Raw genomic sequence first — 22,018 nt, 5'->3', positions numbered from 1 at the left:
AGTTAAAAACTGGATAGGCACAGTGAAACTGGAGACGGAGTGCAAATTTATGAAAGGAAAATTTGGGAATTTGGTGCTGGGTGAGAAGTGAGTCTGTAGGCTGTTACACATACAGCATACATACACTTACTTACACATACATGTTTGGATACATTTTGAACACAGCTGTGTCAGCGCTAAACAAAGGTCTGGAAACACACATTATGATCCTGCTCTATGGGAAAAATGCTTACTTTTATTTCTTTAAATAAATCAGAATCATCTTGGGCAGCACTGTCCCCAGGATGCAGTGATGGTGCTCTTGCAAAATAGTGTCGTGGGGGAACTTGTTTTGATGGAATGTTGACACGTGGGAGGTGAGCACTGTTGTTAAAGTGGCCAATTCTCTGCAAAGGAAAACGCCACAGAAACAGTAACAGATGTATGTCAACCATGTGATTCAACTTAAAGTGATAAATAAGACAAAAATCATTTGATAATCAAAGCCCCAGAGGTGAAGTCTGACTGTACTTGAGCTATGGAGGAACTCACTGGACCCATTAAAACCCCAGATGATTAACTGGCTGTTTGTGGCTCTAGTATAACATTATTGCAACTATATCAAAGACGCTCCTGCTAAGTGAAAAAAAAAGGTAAATTTGGTGAAGTCAGTGTCATTGGCGCATGCTGTCGCTGGGGTAAAAAGATGTGGCAAATCAACTCCAACTGGCTGTCAGAAAAATGATCAACATCGCTCATAAGAGTCCCGCTAGAGGGAGTCTAGGCTTTTCCAAGGTGCGTTCACAAGATTTTTTATTTGTTGTAAATCTTTACAACAACTCACCAAACTTACAAAGCAGACATGCTTTACTGCAAGATCCAAATCTTAGTTTAGGCAGGACACTATTTCAAGCTCAGCTCACATCCCAGCTAAATCAGCTGATCTCAAGCAGCCCAGTCAACTGATGGATCAGCTGATTGATGGAAGGGAGTTAGCTGATAGATCATGATTCCTTTCTATGCAACCAGTTGGCAAATCTCATTCAGGGCACCCCATTTAAACTGCTCTGGCCTGCCTACTGTTGCTGCTTCCATCTTCCTCTTCCTCTACAATAAACTGCATAGATTTTGGTGGTCAAAGGTCACTGTGACCTTGTATGCATCTCATTTTAGTAAACATGATATCTCAAGAACACCTTGAGGGAATTTCTTCAATTTTAAAACAAACATCCACCTGGATTCAGCGAGGCACTGATTAGAATTTGTTGGACAAATGTCAAAGGTCACTGTGACCTGGCAAAACATGTTTTTGGCCATAATCCAGACATTTCATATGGTAATTATGACAAAATTCCACACAAATGTTTAATTGGATAGGAAAATGTTGAAGTGATGATATTTTATATCCAACAGGTCAAAGGTCAGCTTCACTGTGACATCATATTTTCTAGCCTTTATTCAAAGCCATAACTCAGGAACAGAAGTCAGTCAAGTCAAGTCAGGATTTTTTTCTAGAGCACATTTAAAACGACGGCAGTCGACCAAAGTGCTGCACATAGGTGGATACAGAGTTAAAACAACATCAATAATAAAAATAGAACAGATGCAGAAAACAACAATAAGAAACAGAGCAAACAGTGCAAACATTAAAATAGCAGGGGGAGACAGAAGGGGAGACATTTGATCAGACTGTGAATTGGTGACACTAATCTTGGGTGTCCAACTTGAAACTATGCTGATTGTACAGATCTTTTGTGCTGCCAGGGGGAAGACGTGTGTGAAGCATCCCGTGTTTTAGTATTTGTAACTTCTTTGCAGCAACGTCCATATTTGAAACATTGTCAGCTGTCATGACTTTATATGAGTCCGGACAGACACGGATGTAAACTGTAACTGCAACTTGAATGACCTGGAGGCATACAACCATGAGGTGGTGGACTTAATAGTTTGTTGTAATCATTTTATCATTTTCTCGAATTAGAGAAATTAAGTCTTCTTTATGAGTTCTGAATTGTGATAATGAGGCAGTTAAAGTTGGCCTGACTTGAAACCTCATGTGTAATTACACTGAGGTAATAGTAAAAGATGAGTCAATTAAATACAATTATGTAATTTTACAGTGTGAGATGTGCTGCATTTTCATCTCCCACATTATAAAAGTGTGTCACCACATTCCCCATGCCAAGCCAGACATTCCGATCAACTCCCTCTTTTGTCTTGTTTTCCACCGGCTGCTTCATTGTGTGTGTCAAGCCGCAGAGTGTCCCAAAGCAGCTCCCTCTGTTTATGATAATCTGTCAGCACAGTTTATGTTCCCACTGTTAAGATAAGTGGCAGTACTGTAAATTGTGTGAGCCATATCTCTTCCAGCCAAGCCTTTAGCTTGCAGTGTGTTCTCGCTAGTAAGCTGCACAGTCCCTGTGAGCTCTGCCCCACACAGAAGCTTCAGCAGAGATCCAGTGTGGTGTGTACTAAACCACTAACCAGGCTGAGATGGAATGAGCTCCAACCACTGGCCCGGCCTTGGATATTCGGATGGACTACACCCGCTGTGGCAATAAATAGGCTCATAAAAGACAAGACGGGACCATGGTGCTGTTTTCTGTTTGGTTGCCATGGCAATGTGGGCTCACGCTGAGGAGGCTGCACCGAAAAAAGAACCCAGGGCAGAGTTTGTGGTTAGAACCAGGATGGATATCCTAGGTGATTATATTCACTAAACAGAGACATCAGAGACAGACTTCAGGCTGTGCAGGAACATGATAAACAATGAAGACAGGGATGGATAGAGCAAGGTGGAGAACTGTTAGGACCTCACTGCTGCCCCACAGACCACTAGCAAAAATACCCCTCATCTCTCTCTCTCTGGACTGTTAAGAGCGTCTGCTGGCCAGCTCCTGACTCCTCTCCTCTCCTCTCCTCCTCCTCCTCCTAATCCTCATCTGATGTTTGCAGGATCCGTTTATTCTCCTCCCAGTCACAACTGAACCAAAGTTTCATTTGCAAGAACAAAGAGCCACATTGTGTTCATGCAGTGAATGATACTGACGCTGGAACTGTAGTACACAATGCCCAGTTAGCAGTGCAGCCTGAGGGGTTGATATTGCTGCTATTATCTGTTTATAACAGTTATAGGCCCTATTAGTGTCTGTGTACATATCAGCTGACTGTGGTGTATACTGGGCAGAGACACTGAATAATATAGTGTTCATTAATATAAACCCTTCTCCCATATATCTGAAACTTTTGCTCAAACAGGCAGTTTCTACACGTCGTCGACCCTGAGATTTCTGATTTACTTACAACACTAATCACACAATATGTCATTACTGATAATATCAACGTTGGTGTTGGCCTCAAAAATCCACAATTCACAAGTACTAGGGGTAAAAATCACCAGAGGCTCCACTCTACGATATAATTACAATATTTTAGTCATGATACAATATTATTGCGATTTAAAATGTGTTTCAATATGTTAAGTATTGCAATAAAAAAATATTGTGATTTACTACTTGTTTTCAATTGCAAATAATGTTGCCAAAGGAAAACGTTGTCAACAATTGTTTTATCTAATAAGATAAAGTTTTCAGTATGTTCATCTGACATCTGATGTATCTAGCAGACTGAAAAATTAAAATGCCTCCGGACAAAACTGGATAGACCTATAATCAATCAGAGCAATGAAAGACATGATGTAGTGCTAAGCAATGGATAACTTTAAATGATCAATCAATGTGTCATTAAATGAGTGTTGCTGTTTCTGCTCTCAGAACTTGACAACAGATGTTCAACGAAGAAGTTCCACATCTTAGTTGTTTTAAAATATCCCCCAGTGGCACTCCTCTTTGCTAAGCTAGGTTTATACTTGCCATAGTGTCCCCAGTACAAGTTGTGTGAGCCAAAAAAGACATCATCCCATATTTTGTGTAAAGCACAAAGGCTCTGCAAGTTGTCAGCAAGCTGTAACCTCCAGGGCTGAAAAATGTAGCCAGTGCGGAAGTGACAAAAAATGGCAGTGCCTCTAATGGCCACTTGAGGCTGGCTCTAAGAGCAAGTCGAACCCCATAGACCCCATGTTAAAATGCACATTCATGACAACTGAACAGGGGTTGAACATTTTTATAACTCACCTGTTTATATTTTATTAAGGTTCAAAGTTATACATAATTAAGGGCATGGTTACTCTGAGTGACAGGCTGTTTGCCAGTAGAGTCCTCGGCTTCTCAGTCGGACCACCCTTCACTCCTTCGCAGCACCAGCCTCTCGTCCAAATATGGTCACGTCTGGCTCCAAAAAACCAAGGTGGTGATGGCCAAAATGCTGGACTCCCAGCTTTAAAATAGGAGTCCCCAACCAATGGGTGACGTCTCGGTAGCTACATCCATTATTTTATCTAGTCTTTGGTTGTCAGTCATCATTTGAAACCCGCCCCATGTCAGATGAGTAGTTGTGATTGGCCTGAAGCAGGCCATGTTGGCTCAAAATCCATCTGAGCGCATTTCAGACTCTTTGCTAGAGCAAATAAAACATGAGCTGACAGATTGGTGTGGTTCCCAGGCTATGTGCCTTCACCAAAAGTGAAAATACCACAGGTGTGCTGTGGATGTGCTGTGGATATCTCTGAATCACCAGAGATTGCACTGGTCCTCATCTTGTATATGGGGCATTCTACCGACTGTGTGCAAAGTGCTGTCCCTTAACAAAAAAAAAAAAAAAAAATAAGATTATTCAGACATAGATATTTACAAAGATTATGTTATGACCTATTTAAACCCAGGACATTAAATGAAAAAGTGATAAGCTAAATATATACACAATCACCATTTATAGGGTGCTTTCTGTTGGGAAGTAGCTGTCCCTAACCCTGACCTCTAAAATTAAATTCATGTAAATAACACTTAAAGCATTTTTCATATTTTTTTTCAAAAGTGTAATTTGAAACATCTTTGTGATTAAGTTTAAACAGAAGTTGAAAGATTTAGATGTATTGTAGGATTAATTTTTGGTCTACTCTATTCTATTCTGCTCTGCTTTGCTCTGCTCTACTATACTCTGCTCTATTCTATAATCTGCTCTACTCTACTCTACTCTGGTCTACTCTATAATCTATTCTTCTCTACCCTACTCTGCTCTACTCTCTACTCTTCTCTATTCTGCTCTGCTCTGTTCTACTCTGCTCTACTTTGATCTACTCTACTATATTCTGCTCTACTCCGTTCTACTCTACTCTTCTCTGCTCTACTCTATTCTGCTCTACTTTGCTCTACTCTGCTCTACTCTATTCTGCTCTACTTTGCTCTACTCTGCTCTACTCTATTCTGCTCTACTTTGCTCTACTCTGCTCTACTCTATTCTGCTCTATTCTACTATACTCTGCTCCACTATACTCTTCAATGCTCTGCTCTATTCTGCTCCGCTCTACTCTACTCTACTCTGCTCTGCCCTCTCAAAAAATAAATTGTTTTATTGACCATAAAACATTTGTCTTTGAATTTGTAATTCCCACCATAAGGCATACATTTGAGGAAATATGATGCAACATTAAAAACAGTATAATGGTCACTACTGAAAAACAGGACAGTCACTACTGAAACACTGGGTGTTTTGTAAAAAGTAAAGTATCTTGAGTTATCAACTAAAGTATTATGGTACTAATCGGTTACATTTATGTTCTGTTTCATCAATTATTAACTCTGAAATCAATCTGATCAGCGTAATGCATTTTACAAAGAAAGATTGCATTTAGATTTTGAAGAATTCTATAATTTGAACTTTGAAATTTGTTAAAATATTATTTTTTATAGATTTGATTGTGAAAACCTTCAGTCAAAATTTGTAAAAATTTAAATCTTTAGACAAGGGAAGGAACAAGCCTAACAGGTTGATATATATTTTTTTGTATAATATAATACTATATGTTTTGGTAGTGACAAATTTTGGGAGAGGAAAAACATTCCAAAACAGTCTGAAAATACAATATAAAAATTTACAGTCATTTTACTAGATATGTGACCTTTACATACGGTACAATATATATAGGGAGAAAAAAAACATACAGAATTTCAAAATATTTCCAGCCCAACTTTGCACACATTCGGTAGAATGCCCCATATAATGCGTGTAGAATATTAATTATATTAACATATTAAAGAAGGATATTGTTATCCACTGAAATAGCTTGACCTTATTTGCTGAAATATGGTGATGCTAGCAGAGAAATATCCCCCTGTTCCCTAAAATGCCTAGATCTGTGACCAACCTTCACTTTGTCATAAGCAACAAATGCACTTGCAAAATAATTATATTGACATCACTTTAAGGTTACATGTGGTTATACTCTGAATTTCAAGTATTGTGTGTTTATCTACAGCCGGATATATCTTCTTCCTCTGCGTCAAAGAGCTCCGTTCTTGTGAAAAACACATCAGTGAGACACACTGTTGCACTGGGTGACGTGTTCTGTCATTATCATGAACACACACACACTATAGTTTAATTTGACTCAGTATCACGTATACTGTCCTGCTGCACCAAATACTCACTAGTGCACCAAATGTGGATTAGTCCAGCACTAAAAACAGTTCCCAACAAATGCACTATTTCCTCTTGTTTGATTTGATAAAAACTACTGTGACCAGCTGTTTTAGGAAATTACTGATCCTTTTTTAAAATGAAACTATATATTTGTGAGGTGTTTTTAAAGATTTACATTTTCAGTAGGACCAAATGAGTTTAGAGCTGAGAGCCACAGACAGGAAGACAGAAAGTACTGAGGGACTGACCTACATAATGTTTTCTGAGATTTGTTAAGACTGAAAGTTTTAGGTGTTTAACTATAAATCATAAAGAGTTTATATTTTTTCTAAAAATTTCCAAATGCACTCTGACGTTTAGAAGCAAATGTTCCAGACAGCTCTTGGTTTCCAGCCCTGTCTCCTAGATATTGCATTCATATAGTACTACATCCCCCCCCCCCCCCCTCCAATTACACTGACAAACCAATTACATGCTGAAAAATTATTATGTCTGCCTGGAATATGTTCACTGTTAACATTTTTTTGAGTGAAAAAAGTGCTTCATCCTGACTCCTGTCTGTGGTTAGGATTAGGCAACGAGCACTTTGTCTGCAGACATTTCGATATTAAACCAGAGCACAGTCTTTCCCTTACCTTAACAAAGTGCTGTGTGTCTAAATATAACCATAAAAAAGTGAAATAAGGCAGTAGTCTCTACAAGCAGATATTATGATGCAAGACTGATATGTTGGCAGAAAAAAAAAACCATATGTAAAAAAAAATATGTCATCAGTTAACATTTTACTGACCCATACTATATCAACACTTTTGCAACTTGTCAGATATGTTAATTAGCAACATCTCATTATGTTAACAGAAAAAGTACTTTGGCCAGCACTACAGTTCCTTCAAAATGCAGCTACACATTTTGAAAAATAAATGAGATGCCTGGTCTGGTTGCAAAGTAGTTTATTTTTTAATAGAAGTCCTTCAGGTGTATAAAACTGGGTTGTTGGCTACCTCAAATTATGTGTCCATTTATATTCCTTTAGTCTGTAAGGGTGCACCGATCAAAAGAATCATAAAAATTCATAAAAATGAATCCAAGTTGTGAGTATTGTTTTAATAGGATAAAGTGGTGTTGTGTCGGTATGCCTGGTGCCCTAATCGTAACTCTCTCTGATGCGCTGTCTGTTGGAGCTAGATCAAATGAATGTTTCATAATTAATGTATTATTCAAAGCCTATTAAACAAGTAATATTCATACTGGTTTAGATAAGCAATTTGATTGTATTTCCCAATCTTTGCTGAGCAAAGGTTTTGTGTGAAAGGAATTAAAGGCCTGTCCCATATTGATGCCTGTCCCAAATAAAAGCCTGTTGAGTTCAGTGATTTAAGCAAATAATAGACCGGGCTCTTAATTGAAGTTTTACGGTATGCTGCCTCTGAGCAATCTGCTTAACCCCTGTAGTGGTATTGCTTACCAGTGTTATGGTGACAACACACAGCTGTACTTTCAATTAAACCTAATAATCTCAATAACCTCGACACCCTAAGGAGGTCAGTCAGTTTTTTTAGGCCCCTCGTTAGCAAAACTAAGACCGTCTCTACAACTCTTGGTATCCTGTTTGACCAACGTTTGAACTTCAAATCTCATATTACTTAACTCATTCAGTCGTGTTTTTTTCCAGTTGAGAAATACTGCAAAAATCAAACCAGTGCTATCATCAAAAAACTTCTTACTATTGCAACTCCCTCTTAACTGGTATTATGCAGTCCTCCTCTGTTGCTTGACTTCAGATGGTACATAATACAACAGCAAGGTTGATAACAAAAACTAGTTGTCGGTCCCACACCACCCCAATTCTTGCCTCCCTTCGTTGGCTTCCAGTTAGACATAGAATTGATTTAAAAATTGTACTAATTACTTACAAGGCCTTGCAGGCCTGGCCCCTGCATATGTAACCGAGATGTTGAACCCCTGTTCCACCGATCGGCTATTAGATCATCTGATTAAGGCCTCCTGAATGTTCCCTGTTCCTGTTTTAAATCCAGAGGTGAGCATGCCTTTGCACATGTTGCTCCCAAACTCTGGAACAGCCTTCTCCATATCATCAGAAGTGCTGAACCTGTGTTTTGCTTTAAGCTGCACATGAAAACTCATCTCTATAGACTGGCCTTTTTTATAAATTATCTCTGTATGCAATTAGTTCTGCGAATTTTGGTCATGTAATGCTTGTGTAAATATTGTCCACATGTATATGTATATGTGTGTATGTGTGAATATACGTGTACTTGAACTTTTATGTGTGGATCTTATCTAAATGTGAAACATTTTGTAACTGTATGTTTTAAAAAGTGCTATATGAACAAAATTATTATTATGATTTCCGTGATAGATTACATAACTCATGCTACTTTCAAAGGCTACACAATTTTTAAGCATGGCTGCATAGTTTGTAGAATGGTTATCTTTATATAAAGCATGTGTGATTTGCAGTAAATTGACTGCGACATGCAAAGTCAGTTGCATGTCTCTTTAAGATCTTGCAGCCTTACACCGTCTTCTCTGTCTACATGTGCACATGTGGGACGGTCTGCCCTGTCCTGTCTGCTCCTCCGCTGTTAGAGCAAATCACTGTTCTAAGACTTCTCCTGCTAGTAAGATTCCCGATGAACTTCATTTGACCAAATAAGGGATCACAGATAGAACTGTAGATCCCCCTGCCCCCCTCCCTGCCCAGATTTAGAACTGATGGCACTTAAAACAGTTCTCCATAAACACTGTTTATATCTACTAAATTGCCTCTGTGCTCTCTCAGACCTGGCTGAATTGTTAAAAGACTCTGAGCAGTGACATGAAGAGAAGATGGAAACTATTTTCCTGGTGTCAGTCGTTACTAATTTGCTTCAAAAAATACATCAATGTCTCTCTACAGTTCATAATAAGGCCTGCAAGTAATACAGAGATCCTAACCTATGCACATCTCTAATGTATAGTATTCTGCACATGAATGTGACATGTCTTCATGCTGTTGTCGTAGGGCATTTGATAACAGTGGACTCAGCCTCTTTACGAGACCAGGAGCAGGCGGTTCTCATCAGTCCAGTTCTGGACCAGCAGGAATGGAGCTGTGTGAGGCTTGTGTACCAGATCACTGGACGGAGTTCCCTGCAGCTCCACCTCAGACCTGATGGTGATAACTTTGACTACCGCCTCTGGAATGCCAACAAAGCCTCTGACAGCTGGCTCATTGCTAGTGTGGACCTACCCAACACCACGATCCCCTACCAGGTAAGATTGATTGAAAAGACCATAACCATGGCAATCCCTGTTAGGCTGAAGTTTGCTCAGTTCTGAACATCAGATGTAGTTTTTCTTGCTGAAGGCCTTGGAAAGTGGTACAGAGTCAATATCAGTATTAGTATCAGTAGTCAGTATTTATAGGTCTCATAAATGCGTGGCTGTCAAATTACTACGACTGGGTAACTGCAGCCAGTTTAATAATCCTGATTAGTTAATAATCTGTTTCCACAGGAGGAACTTTTCTAATAACTCAAAAACTTGACCTGTGTGTGACCACAGGAACCTGGGTCTTAATTCAGTAGTGCTTTCTGATGGCCCAGGAACTCCCTTGGTGGAGTCTGCAGTACTGAATGTCTGTGATTGGTCCTAAAATACCCAGGCTGTTTTAACTTACAGTACAGCTTCATTCCCACAGTGATCTCCTGTGAAATGAATGACCCTCACACACATGGTTGCTACTTGGGATGTAGTTGTTGTGGGGTTTTCAGTCTCCACTTTTTCATGCCTGCTTTTTTATCAATTCATCACATCCATTCAAAGATCAGTTGTGCCGTGGTAAATACAAAGAACAACTTCATGACTGTGTTGTTGTTGTTTCCCTGGGGTGGAGGGCACACATTCAGACAAGGCAAGAACCAGACAAGAGGTCTGTACACTGAATTAAAAGCTCCCAGTAATTTTAATTGTGCAACGTTTCAGTCTAACAATATTAAGTCTTATATTCCTTTTCTGGAGCATGCTATAGCATATTTTTTAACATATTCTTTTGACATGTTTTTCAGTTTTTTTCAACTTTTTATGTCTCCATGCTAGTAATAGCCATGGCTGGAGGCATTGTGTTTTCAGTCTGACTGTCCATCTATACCCACGTATTGGGTATCCTTGTGAACATGTCTCAAGATATTGAGATATGAGGGAATTTCTTTAAATTAGTCACAAATGTCCTCTTTGACCCAATGATGAACTGACTAGTTTTTGATGGTCGTAGGTCAAAGGTCAAGGTTACTGTGACCTTGTCTGTCTCATTCTTGTGAACATCTTCTGATCTCAAGATCGCTGGGAGGGAATTTCTTCAAATTTGGCACAAACATTCACTTGGATTCGAGGGTGAGCTGATTAGATTTTGGTGGTCAAGGGTCAAAGGTCAAGGTCACTGTGACCTTGCACTCATCTCATTCTTGTGAACACAATATCTCAAGAACACTGTGAGGGAATTCCTTGGCACAAATGTTCACCTGGACTTAACAATGCACTGATTGGATTTTGGTGGTCAAAGGTCAAGGTCAGCATGACCAATAATCGACAAACAGTGGCCGACAATCCTGCAGAGTATACCTTTAAGAAAATCTCATTGATAGCTTTATATTTTACTGAAAAATGTCATATAACTAACTGCAGTTAACATTTACTTAGATTGTAGTCCTGTTAAGCATGTGTGATTTCTTTATTCCCAACATTATCTGTCAATGCATGGAAAAACTGCTTTTATGCAAGATATCTTAAACCCATAGCAATATGATCACAAACAGAAATGTCTACATTAGATTCTGATGCAGTTAATCACCAAGTGGCTGCCAATGCATTGTGTCTGCAGAGGACACGTTCACCTCGTTGAAATAAGTCTGCAGGTTTTGCTGATGATTTGTAAAAAGCAGTATAGTACACAGCCCACAGCTGGCAGTTGATAAATGATACTTTGTGCATAAGGGCAGGTGCGTTCCATTTCATCCTCAGCTCCACCCCTACCCACTTTCCCTCTGCTCTCCAAGTGGCCTCTGTGCCACGTATGCTGTTAAGTAATTCCAAGGGCTGAGGGTAAGGGAATGAGAAGAAGTGGACCTATTAATAAAACACACTGGCTTCCTGTAAGTGGCCTGTGGATAATTTGGGAGAGGCTGTCTGACTGTTTCAGAGGTTAAATGAACAGTTAGTGAAGCTACTTTTATTTTAATGGACTATAAATCATTCAGAAACAGACTAGAGTAAATATCCCCTCCCGCTTTGTTTAGCAGTGTTATCATGGTGTTAATGTTTGTAATTTAATATTTTTAATTGTTTGTTCATGTATGCCTGTATGTACAGGGTGTGGTGTATATGTATTTAATGCTCTGTGCTGTCCTGTAAAGCTGATTGTGTTCTTTTAAAATGACACGTTATAAATAAGATTTTGCTTGCTATTCTAAATTTAAAGAAAGCTGACCCTCCTTAAATACAGAGTGAGTTTGAGGCCAAAGGCCCACAAGTTCTCTAAAAGAGGCAATGATGTCATCTAAGCCTCCCACAGCAGCTTCCTTATTGTCAACCAGAGCATTAGCCTCCTCCATGCAGTCCTCCTTAGAGAGAACATCTTAAAGTGAATGTACAGAACCTGAAGAAGACTAAATGATACAACATGGTAGGTTGAAGCTCTGTAATGGAGACTGAGAGGTTGTTCCACATACCATGCTGAGTTATGAGGGGAAACAGAGCTACATGTTGGTACTTAAAGTAATGGCAAACATTTAAAGGAGGACTGTTATCTTAAATCACTGAAGTACGGATGCAGAGCAGTGTTTATAGCTTGAGGATTAGTACTGCATTATTGGCAAATGTGCTCTGAAGCACTGACTGGAAGGGTTTGTGGGCTGATATGAACTCATTTACAATTTGTAGGTTCATCAGTCCACCTCCAATATATGACCCGATGTGTTAAATCTGACAGAGAGGTAATGTGGAATGTGACTAACTACATTTACAAAAGTACTGAACTTAATAGAACACAAATTATGTACTCACCACAAAGAAAATGTGTTTTTCCTCACATGCCTTCACGGTGAAGGGAGAATCCAAAAAAGGTGAACATTCTTTGTGAATTAAAGTCATAGAGGACCACGTTTAATAACAGCAAATCTATACAGAAATATCAGTTTACGAACTCTCACACAGCTCATGCAGTATAATCCAAGTTTATCCAGTCTAACTTCCACCTACGAATAACATGCCCTGTTGTTACCTGAACACATGGGTGCGCTTGAGCTTCACTTGTTCAGACTTTACACACATTTCTTGGCTATGCATAATACTGTTTGTACTGACAAACAGACTTTACACCCTATGACATCACAGATTTGAATTTTAGCGTTTTTGGCGTCAGAAAAGAGTTGTTCATTTTTACTCATATTTTTGGACTGTCTTAGACCGAATAAATGACACAAACAAATTTTCAAAATGGGTGTAGTTCCCCTTTAAATTGTAATGTTTTTGTGAAAATGCATGTGTTTGGGAAGTACAAGCATAATCTGGATAAATGAGACGTGGATTATACTGCGATGTTTTGATATAGTTTTGCTGTTGTTAAACAAGGTCCCTGTTTATTTCAATTCTAAAAGAATGTTTGCCTCTTTATGCCTCTGCACCTGCAACAGACATGGCAGAGGCATTACATTTTCGGATTGTCTGTCCGTTGGTCCCATTCTTGTGAACGCACTGTCTCAAGAACACCTTCAAGCAGGGAATTTTTTCAAATTTTGCACAAATGTCTAAACGGACTAAAGGATGAAGTGAATATAATCCGGTGGTCAAAGGTCGAGGTCACTGTGAGCTTGCATCCATTTTATTCTTGTGAATATGATATCTCAGAAAAGCCATGAGAGAATTTATTCAAATTTGGCACAAATGTCTTCTTTGACTAATGAATGAACTGGTCAGAACTTGTTGGTCAAGGGTCAAAGGTCATCGTGACCTCACAAAACATGTTTTTGGTCATAGCTCAAAAGTTCATATGCTAGTTATGACAAAATTTCACACAGATGTAATAGGATAAAATGAAGTGAAGACATAGTTAGATGCAACGCAATTCTCTCAGAAAAGATTATGTCTCGATGCAAAAATGTGCGTGTGTGAATAGGCAAAGCCCCACCCTCAGAGAAACACAGAGAGGAGAGAAGATGTACAACCATAAAAGACAGCAAGACACAGTAAAGGCTTTCACACTAAATCAGGGTAAATATCAGTAACCGTAATCTTTTTTTTAATTGTATTGTAGCCCTCTGACTCAGAATCAAATTGAATGTGAGGTGTCAAGAGATTCCCATTCCTAACGTGATGTAGATCAAATCTTATGATATAAAAGCCACATGATGTGAAGCAACATTGGTGTGACATGATCCATGAATCCATCCCAGTTTGTCATTAAGTCTCTGTTTTGCTCCACAGGTGTTGCTGGAGGGTCGACCTGAGCGTGGCTCTGGGAACAGCGTGGCCATCTTTGAAATCCACATTGTTCCTGGCTACTGTATAGGTCAGTGTCTTATGTCAAGAGACAAGTTTCATCCTTCATGTGTCATCTGTTATTAAACTGTATTTATTCATACACAATATGTGAGGCTGAGTAAGGAATAATGGTTGTATTTGCTGTTCCTGTTACCAGAGTGTAATTTTGAGGAGCACCACCTGTGTGGCTATAGTAACAGCTGGAACCCAAATGTCAACTGGTACGTTGGGGGGAGTGTGGCAAGAGAGTCTAACCACACCAACAGTAACCAGAGAGGTATATATATGAGATATATGCGCGCACACACACACACACACACACACACAGACTACATACATACATTCACAGCTGCGCATGTGCATGTTTATTGCACCAGCAGCTCATTTTAACAGTTGGATCTGTTAGTCAAAGACTTGGTTGTTGTCCACAGTCAAAAGCAAGTTTATTTTTCTGTTTTTAAAAGACATTCAAAAAACAATTAAATTCTTGATTGACACTGAGTTACATACACATTCAGTTATACACATTCTATATATATAGTAACATTACATAACTAACCTGCATTTCAACAGCAGCCCAGTTTTATTGCAGAAAAATCAACAGTCATCAAAATGTCTTTTCAGTGCATTACTGCACCCCATTCCATCCTCCTCTGTCTGTTTCTATGATCAGTATGTTTCGAACTCTTCAAACACATACTTTTGCCAAAATTTGGCTAAATATACAGCTTCCTTTTGTCACCAATGTGGTTAGCTGTTTACGTCTGCAGCATCCAACTGGTTATTATTGTGCAGTGTGCAGGACAGTCCTGAGGTCTGACTGCTGCAGACACACTGTTCATTTTGCTTAGGATGGGAGCAAACGTGGGAGCAATTTTGACATCATATTTTTAGGCCTGTGGCTGCAGCATAACAGTACACCACTGTGGCTTGATGTCTGAGAGAGCCAGAGGAGATTCCCCTGAATTTTTTACATTTTTATTATAAGATAAGAACAAATCATGTGACAGTTCCAAGCTATCACAAAGTAGATGAGTGGAATTTTTACAGATCACTGTCCGTGTGAACATCCTCCATTATTAAACAAAACAAAACAAAACAAAACAAAAAGTTGTCCATCTCCACAACTATGAAGTCTGCATGGACTTTCAACTTCATGTCAAATATCCCTTCCTTGTTTCTGTCACATACAAATATTATTAGTTGCACTGTTAAATAGGTCCTGTTTCTGTCTGCTGGCAGCAAGACTGAAAGCCTCACACTTTGAAGTTCTTTGTTTTCACTCTTTCGTAACATTTTTGTCTCCTGGTGGGGATCATGCATTTAGTTGTGTGTGTGTAAGTGTGTATCTGTCTGCCTGGAGCTAATCTCCACTACTACTGGACCATATAACCTAATATTTTGTGTGCACATTTATGACTGAATTATCAACGTGATACACAACTGTTAAAAAAAAACTGTTTTATTGACTGTTTTTTATCATCTTTGTCTGCTGACCCCTCACTCCTCTTAATAGGCCAGTAGAGGCCTCAGGTCCTTAACCAAATCACGTTGCAAAAGCACAGAGCAAAAGACATTTCAGATAGGAATCAGAAAAAACAAGAAGCCTTACTGTCTGTTCAGGCCACATTTAGGCTCAAAAACTGACAACCAAAAAGTTTGGTCGTACTTTGAACCCAAGCATCTGCAGAGAAATTCCATACCCGATATGTTATAATATACTTTAAGCTAGACACGATATGAGATAAGAAAAAGCCCGGCTTTCCACTGGATTTTGGATTAAATAAAATATGTTTATGATACTTACACATGTTGTTCAGCAAGATAATCTTTATACATGAACGATGGACGAATGATAATTTAAGCTTAAATGAAGTAATAAAGCTAACATTAGGCTACAAACAAACTACACCACAGTCCAATGACTCCAACGTCGCCACCACAGCAATGCTGCAAAGCTGTCTTTGCCTTCATGATGCTCTGTAGTCCCATTTAGCCACTTGTTAGCAACTGCCTTTTTTTAAGACACCTAAAGGCTTCAAGATTTACAAGTAGGGTATTTACTGACGAATGTATATCGCAGAACAAAACATGAAATTATTTCAGGCAAATCTATTGGCTTTGAGACAAGGAAACTGGGAGTGCTAAATTGCTAACTCATTTCTGGGGATTCAGGACTCATTCCTACTCCACTTTATTGTCTACAGTGGTCACCATCAGCTCCAGGAGAGATCTGCACTCTTCTGAGTGCAATTTTCTAGTTGTGAATGAAACTATGGAAACAAATGGAGCAGGACAGGCAGCGTAGCAATTTGGGTTCATCAGATGTGTTAATGATCACATCTCAAGAACATGAGAATGTGGCACTCTTCAACAGTCATTCAACAGGTTTAGCAGAGATGTTTCAGACTGGAGACCGGTGGTGTGGTGGTAGTTAATGAAATGGTGGGTCTAGTGTAAACATCCAGAGACCATCTTGTGATGGGATCAGTCCAGCCATGATACAGTGATCACTTATACTTGAAGCAAATGTAAGCCAGAAGCCTCAAGTTGGGTGGCCCCTTCCCTACTTCTTACCCCCCTACTTCCAGCCCCATGCTTGGACCACACCTATCTTCAAACTCTGCTTTTATTTTGATCTCAGTTTCACAGCTGTAAAGCTTTGTGACTGTAGCTTTGACGGCTGCGAAGTAATCGCATTGACAAACATCTTTTCACAGATAAACACAGACATACCTGGCAAAATACTCAAAACCACTTCTGCGGTAGTTCCTACTACAGTTGGTGTTGACTGGACCACATTTGGCCATGATGACGCACACACACACTCACAAGGTGAAATCAATACCAGCAGTCATGACGTTGTCACAGCTGGTAATAAAAGAACAAAGATATTCTTGCATAAGACCCAATGTCTTAGCTTAGGTTATCCACAGCCTCCAGCACTGCATCATTGTTGTGGTTCTGGAATTGTCTACAGTTTTTTGTAATATTTGGCTTGTGTTAACACTGAAGAATTCTCTGGAAGATGTCTCATTTTCTTTTCATGCTTATTTTTTTACCTTTATTCCTCTGTAAAGCACTGCATGCTGCATTTAAATAACCTTAAACTGGAACCAGGCCAAATCCATTCAAATTCATTATCATGAAGCAATCTATGTGAAACAAACAAAATATTCCTACTCCTAACAGTTCCTGCTCTAACAGGTAACACCACCCAGGATCTAGCTGCATATAAAGGCTGTGCAGTTTGACAGTCAGTTTACATAGATTGATGGTCTTGGAGGCAGAATCTGTAATCAGGAAGGTGTGCTGGCCAGTAAAATGAACTGCTGTATTGTTAAGTAAGAATGAAGACCTGCAGGTTTGGATGTTGTAGTTATTCATCTCTGCTTATATGCTTAAAAACAACAACACAGTCAATACTCATTGCAATCTGTAAAGAAAATCTGTCAATGTCCAAACACTGATGGAGGCATGTATGAACCACTATACATGAGCAATCTTAACAGTCCATGACTTATCAAACCTCACATATCCTATAAATGTGACTATAACTGTGTGCCTTCTGCTCATTTATATGTTCCACTGCTCCAGGTCACTACATGTATGTGGACTCTGTGTACGCCAAGCACTTCCAGGAAGTAGCCAAGCTGACCTCGCCCCTAACCACAGTGTCTATTGCTGGCTGCCTGTCCTTCTACTACCACAGAGACCAGGAGAGGGGAAACATCTTTACAGTTTTCACCAGAGACCAGCTGGGACACTATGAGGAGATCTGGAGGCCGGAGGTGTACACTACTGCTGGTTGGACTGCAGTCAGCGTTGACATCAAGGCCCCACACCCCCTTGAGGTCAGTACTTCAGTATGCACAGTTGCAGCGAGTGGTTTAGCTTCATATGATGATTTAATCGATTAGCCATTAGCCTTCCCCAACCACCTCCTTCCAAGGCTACACTGATTCCCTTAATATTAATCAACTTCTTACTGATTTTTTTTCCTTCTCAGTGTTTATTTATTCATTTTTGTCGTTATTAAACTTACTTATCAACATTATTATGAGTGTCATTTATTTATTTATCCTCATCCTTTTCTTTGCACATACTTGCCCATTCCTCTAGTTACAGTCATTCATATTTAAATATATCACACACTCAGACAACACACTCTCATACATGCACACAAATACTTACATTACTCCCACCAACAAAAACAACTAAAAGTCTGTACCACGTTTAAATCAAAACGTCTCTTTCATCAGTTTGTTTTAATGTAAGAACATTTTGTTACACCTTTGTCTTGCACAAACTTTCCATTTTGAGATTTTTGCGGGTCTGGGCATGCAGCACAGCTAGAACTTGCCTCTTTTTTTTCTTCAGCAGTAATTTGTAGAGTCTTGGGTCGCGGGGTGGATAATTGATCAGTTGATCTGGTCAGAGCCGAGTAGATCAGCTGTTTGTGAGTGAAAGCAAACTTTTAGACCCATTGCAATGAAGTGTTAAAGGGGAACTAACGTTTTTTTTCAACCTGGGCCCTGTTTTCCGATCTACTTTTGTCTAAATGAGTGATAGGGTGTTCAGTATTTGACATTTCTCCAGTATGAAGCTCGGGCTGACCTGCCTGCAGCCCGTGAGCATGTGCTATATTAAATAATAGGGCACTGGGACAAACAACGTCAAAATACGTCCACTAAAAGTGCATTTTTTTCACACAGATAGGCTCGGATTGTTAGTATAATTATCCGACAACATAACGGAAAGGAGAAATGAACATCTTTTTTTACCTTCAGCTTGATGCGGACATGTTCCTCTGCCTGTTGCAATTTTAGTATATGTGCTACCGAAGTAATACTGCTCCCTCTCTCTCCTCGTTCACTCTTCAATTTCAATGAGTTCTGCGTCCGTGTACATCCGTGTACATCCGTGTACTCCGTGTTCAAATAAATATGTCATCAAATTCAAATGGCTCATCCAGATCCAGTTGGTCAAAATCAGGTAAAAATTCGGACATGTTTGTTGTGGCAAGTCAAAACACTCACTCAGAGAGTGAAAGTCTGGCTCTGAAATCTCACGTATCGTGAGATTCTTCTTCTTCTTCTTTGGTGTTTTACTATACAGTCTATGGTGTTTTACGGCAGTTGGTCTCGCGAGACTTGAGCTGTTGCAGGAAGTTACCGCTGGAGCGAGCTTACAAATGCGACTGTTTGGAGTAGTCATGGCTAAATTTTTACCCGATTTTGACCAACTGGATCTGGATGAGCCATTTGAATTTGATGACCGCCCGTATTTATTTGAACACGGAGTACACGGACGTACACAGACGCAGAGCTCATTGAAGAGGGACGAGGAGAGAGAGGGAGCAGACAGAGGATGTGTTTTGACTTGCCACAACAAAAATGTCCGAATCCAGCTAAAGGTAAAGACAAACATTCATTTCTCCTTTCTGTTATGTTGTCGGATAATTATGCTAACAATCCGAGCCTATCTGTGTGAAAAAAATGCACTTTTAGTGGACATATTTTGATTATTTAATATAGCGCACGCTCAGCTCAGCGAAGCTCGGGCTGACCTGCCTGCAGCCCGAGCTTCGTACTGGAGAAATGTCACATATTGTACATCCTATCACTCATTTAGACAAAAGTAGATCAGAAAATAGGGCCCAGATTGAAAAAAAATGTTAGTTCCCCTTTAAGTTTCATTTTCACTGCGTCTGACTTTCTGCTGTTCCCTCAGTGCCCAGAGTACACTCTACGCTCTACGTTCTGTGAGTGCGGAGCAATGAATAACCAAACAGTATATATGCAAATATTCCAGCACACCTAATGAATGGTCCACTTCCAAAAATAGAAAATCAAAACATGGCAGCAGATGTTTTAATTGTGGCAGGGTGCCACAAATAAATGAATGTGTGGGAAACCCTTTAAGTAATTTATATTCACAGACTTTGAACCTTTAGACCTTTTACAAGTCAAGATGTCTGCTGTGAAAGGTCTATATAATGCAGGATTTTCATGTCATGTTCAGAGGCCAAACAAAGTGTTTCTGAGGGCTACCAAAGGCCCATGGGCTGCACTTTGAGCAACAATGGTCTAATCAACATATGCACAGTAAAATGACTTCTGTGGCTCTGGAGGAGTTTTGTCAAATCTAAAAATAACCCTGATAATATCATCAGGGTGATCTCAGCTTGGGCTCAGACACAAATTTATAAGCTTGCAGATGTGGGCGAGGAGGAAGGATTTCACATAAGATGCCATCAACTTCCACCATGGGAAATGTAGAATCCAGTGTTGTTGGAGCTTGACCCATAAGGATTAGTGAGTAAAAGTCAGGATATCTCAGCCTCTGCTGCCCAGATTTGGACTGTTTTACAGTCATCAGCAGATATCTTTGTCCTGACCCTCAGCCACCTCCATTTAAATGGCCACAGCCTGTCTGTGTTTGTTTTTTGACTGTGGAGGAGTTTATCTGTAGGCAGCAGCAGTAATGATTCTCTTCTCCCTGGTACTGCACAGCACAGTGTAGATGCAGATGTACATGCAGGTGCAGCAGAAAGGGCCAAAGGGCTTGACCCCTGTAATACCAGCCAATGGTATTGAAGCTTGGTGTGCTTTAATGCATGTTAATGTGTAACATGAATTTGCACATTGAACCCAGTGGGCTGCCACAGAGGAGAGGGGCGCAAAGGGTGACAAAAAGGGAGACAAAAATGCCCCATGAGGTGAAAAGGACAAGAGCATGCAGGTTCTAAAAACTATGGGTTAGTTATGGTAGTTTATCCCATTCATCAACAGTTAGATCAGCAGCAGTAGCAGCTTTTATGTACAGCTCTCTGCTTTTTTTTTTTTTTTTTTTTTGTAAGATTTATTTTTGGCATTTTTGCCTTTAATGGATAGGATAGTATGGTGTGAATAGGGGAAGAGAGAGGGTAGATGACACGCAGCAAAGGGCTGAGAGCCTGTGGCTGCTGCGGCAGGGACTGAGCCTTTGTACATGGGGCGCCTGCTCTATCCAAGTCACCGACGCCCCTGCTCTCTGCTTTTTGCGTCAGAAATTGTATCTGTTCTCAAAGTCATGATTGACTTACACCAACAGAGAAACACACAGTATCAGACTATGAAAACCTCTGATTTCAAGGGCGACTCCTCAGTCAGACTTTGGGGAGTGAGAGAGAAAGAATGGAAGAGTGTGTGTGTGTTAGACAGAGACCTCGGGACAACAGCTAGTGATACGGAAGTTGGATGCTAGCCAAGTTCTACCAACTTTTTTTCTCACCCTGGCGGACAAACTCTGAAATAATGTGTTTCAACACAACACGCTACATGCTGCCAATAATATTGTTATGCTAGTGCTGTCTGAGTAATACAATGTCTTGTTGCTTACCTCAAACCTGCATTTTATCAGTCCACTTTTTGTCTGCCTCTTTTGCCTCAAAGTATCATCTTCTTTAGTTCCTTTTGTGGTATGCCACTATACATTTAGTACAGTAAATGCTGCCTCCACTCAGAGTCCTGCATGGATCTAATTTTCAAGACCCCCTCCCGAACTGCAACTGCAGCGAGCAATACATTGCTCACCCCGCCATGACCAATTAGTTCCACAACCCCACCCGACCCTCCTACACAAAATCCTCAGACAGACCCAAAACTGCAAATTCTGTAATAATCATGTGATGTTCAAATAATTTGGTCAGGCAGCACATTTCAAATTATCATTCTTGGAACTGAACCTAGGTCAGGGTGATCAAATACGCTCCGTGTACCATTCGTTCATTTGAATTTCAATTAAGAACTAAAAAAACAATAAAATGGAAAAACGATTTGTGATTTCATTATTTGTTTTTCAATGTCCAACAATAAATTTGAACAGAAAATTTATACTTCTTTTGCAAATATTTAATTTAGTGCGCAGGTCAGAAATAGAACATTTAAAAAGCCGTCTGGATCCCTCTTTTTAAATTTTG

At 39.7% G+C, this 22,018-nt stretch overlaps 1 protein-coding gene across 2 annotated transcripts in view; it reads left to right on the top strand.

Annotated features, from left to right (window-relative positions):
* The window catches only part of mamdc2a (MAM domain containing 2a), a 53,803-nt gene that overhangs the window by 7,221 nt on the left and 24,564 nt on the right, over positions 1-22,018 (top strand). For both annotated transcript variants that reach the window (XM_049579882.1, XM_049579883.1), the window contains exons 3-6: positions 9,542-9,792; positions 13,999-14,083; positions 14,213-14,332; positions 17,653-17,909. In XM_049579882.1, the coding sequence (XP_049435839.1) occupies positions 9,542-9,792; positions 13,999-14,083; positions 14,213-14,332; positions 17,653-17,909 (713 nt within the window). The remainder of the gene's footprint in view (positions 1-9,541; positions 9,793-13,998; positions 14,084-14,212; positions 14,333-17,652; positions 17,910-22,018) is intronic.

Source organism: Epinephelus fuscoguttatus, linkage group LG6 (genome assembly GCF_011397635.1).
Source record: "Epinephelus fuscoguttatus linkage group LG6, E.fuscoguttatus.final_Chr_v1".
In the NCBI taxonomy this organism is placed as follows: domain Eukaryota; kingdom Metazoa; phylum Chordata; class Actinopteri; order Perciformes; family Serranidae; genus Epinephelus; species Epinephelus fuscoguttatus.
Note: the sequence above shows the minus strand (reverse complement) of the source record. Positions and strands in the feature narration are given on the sequence as shown.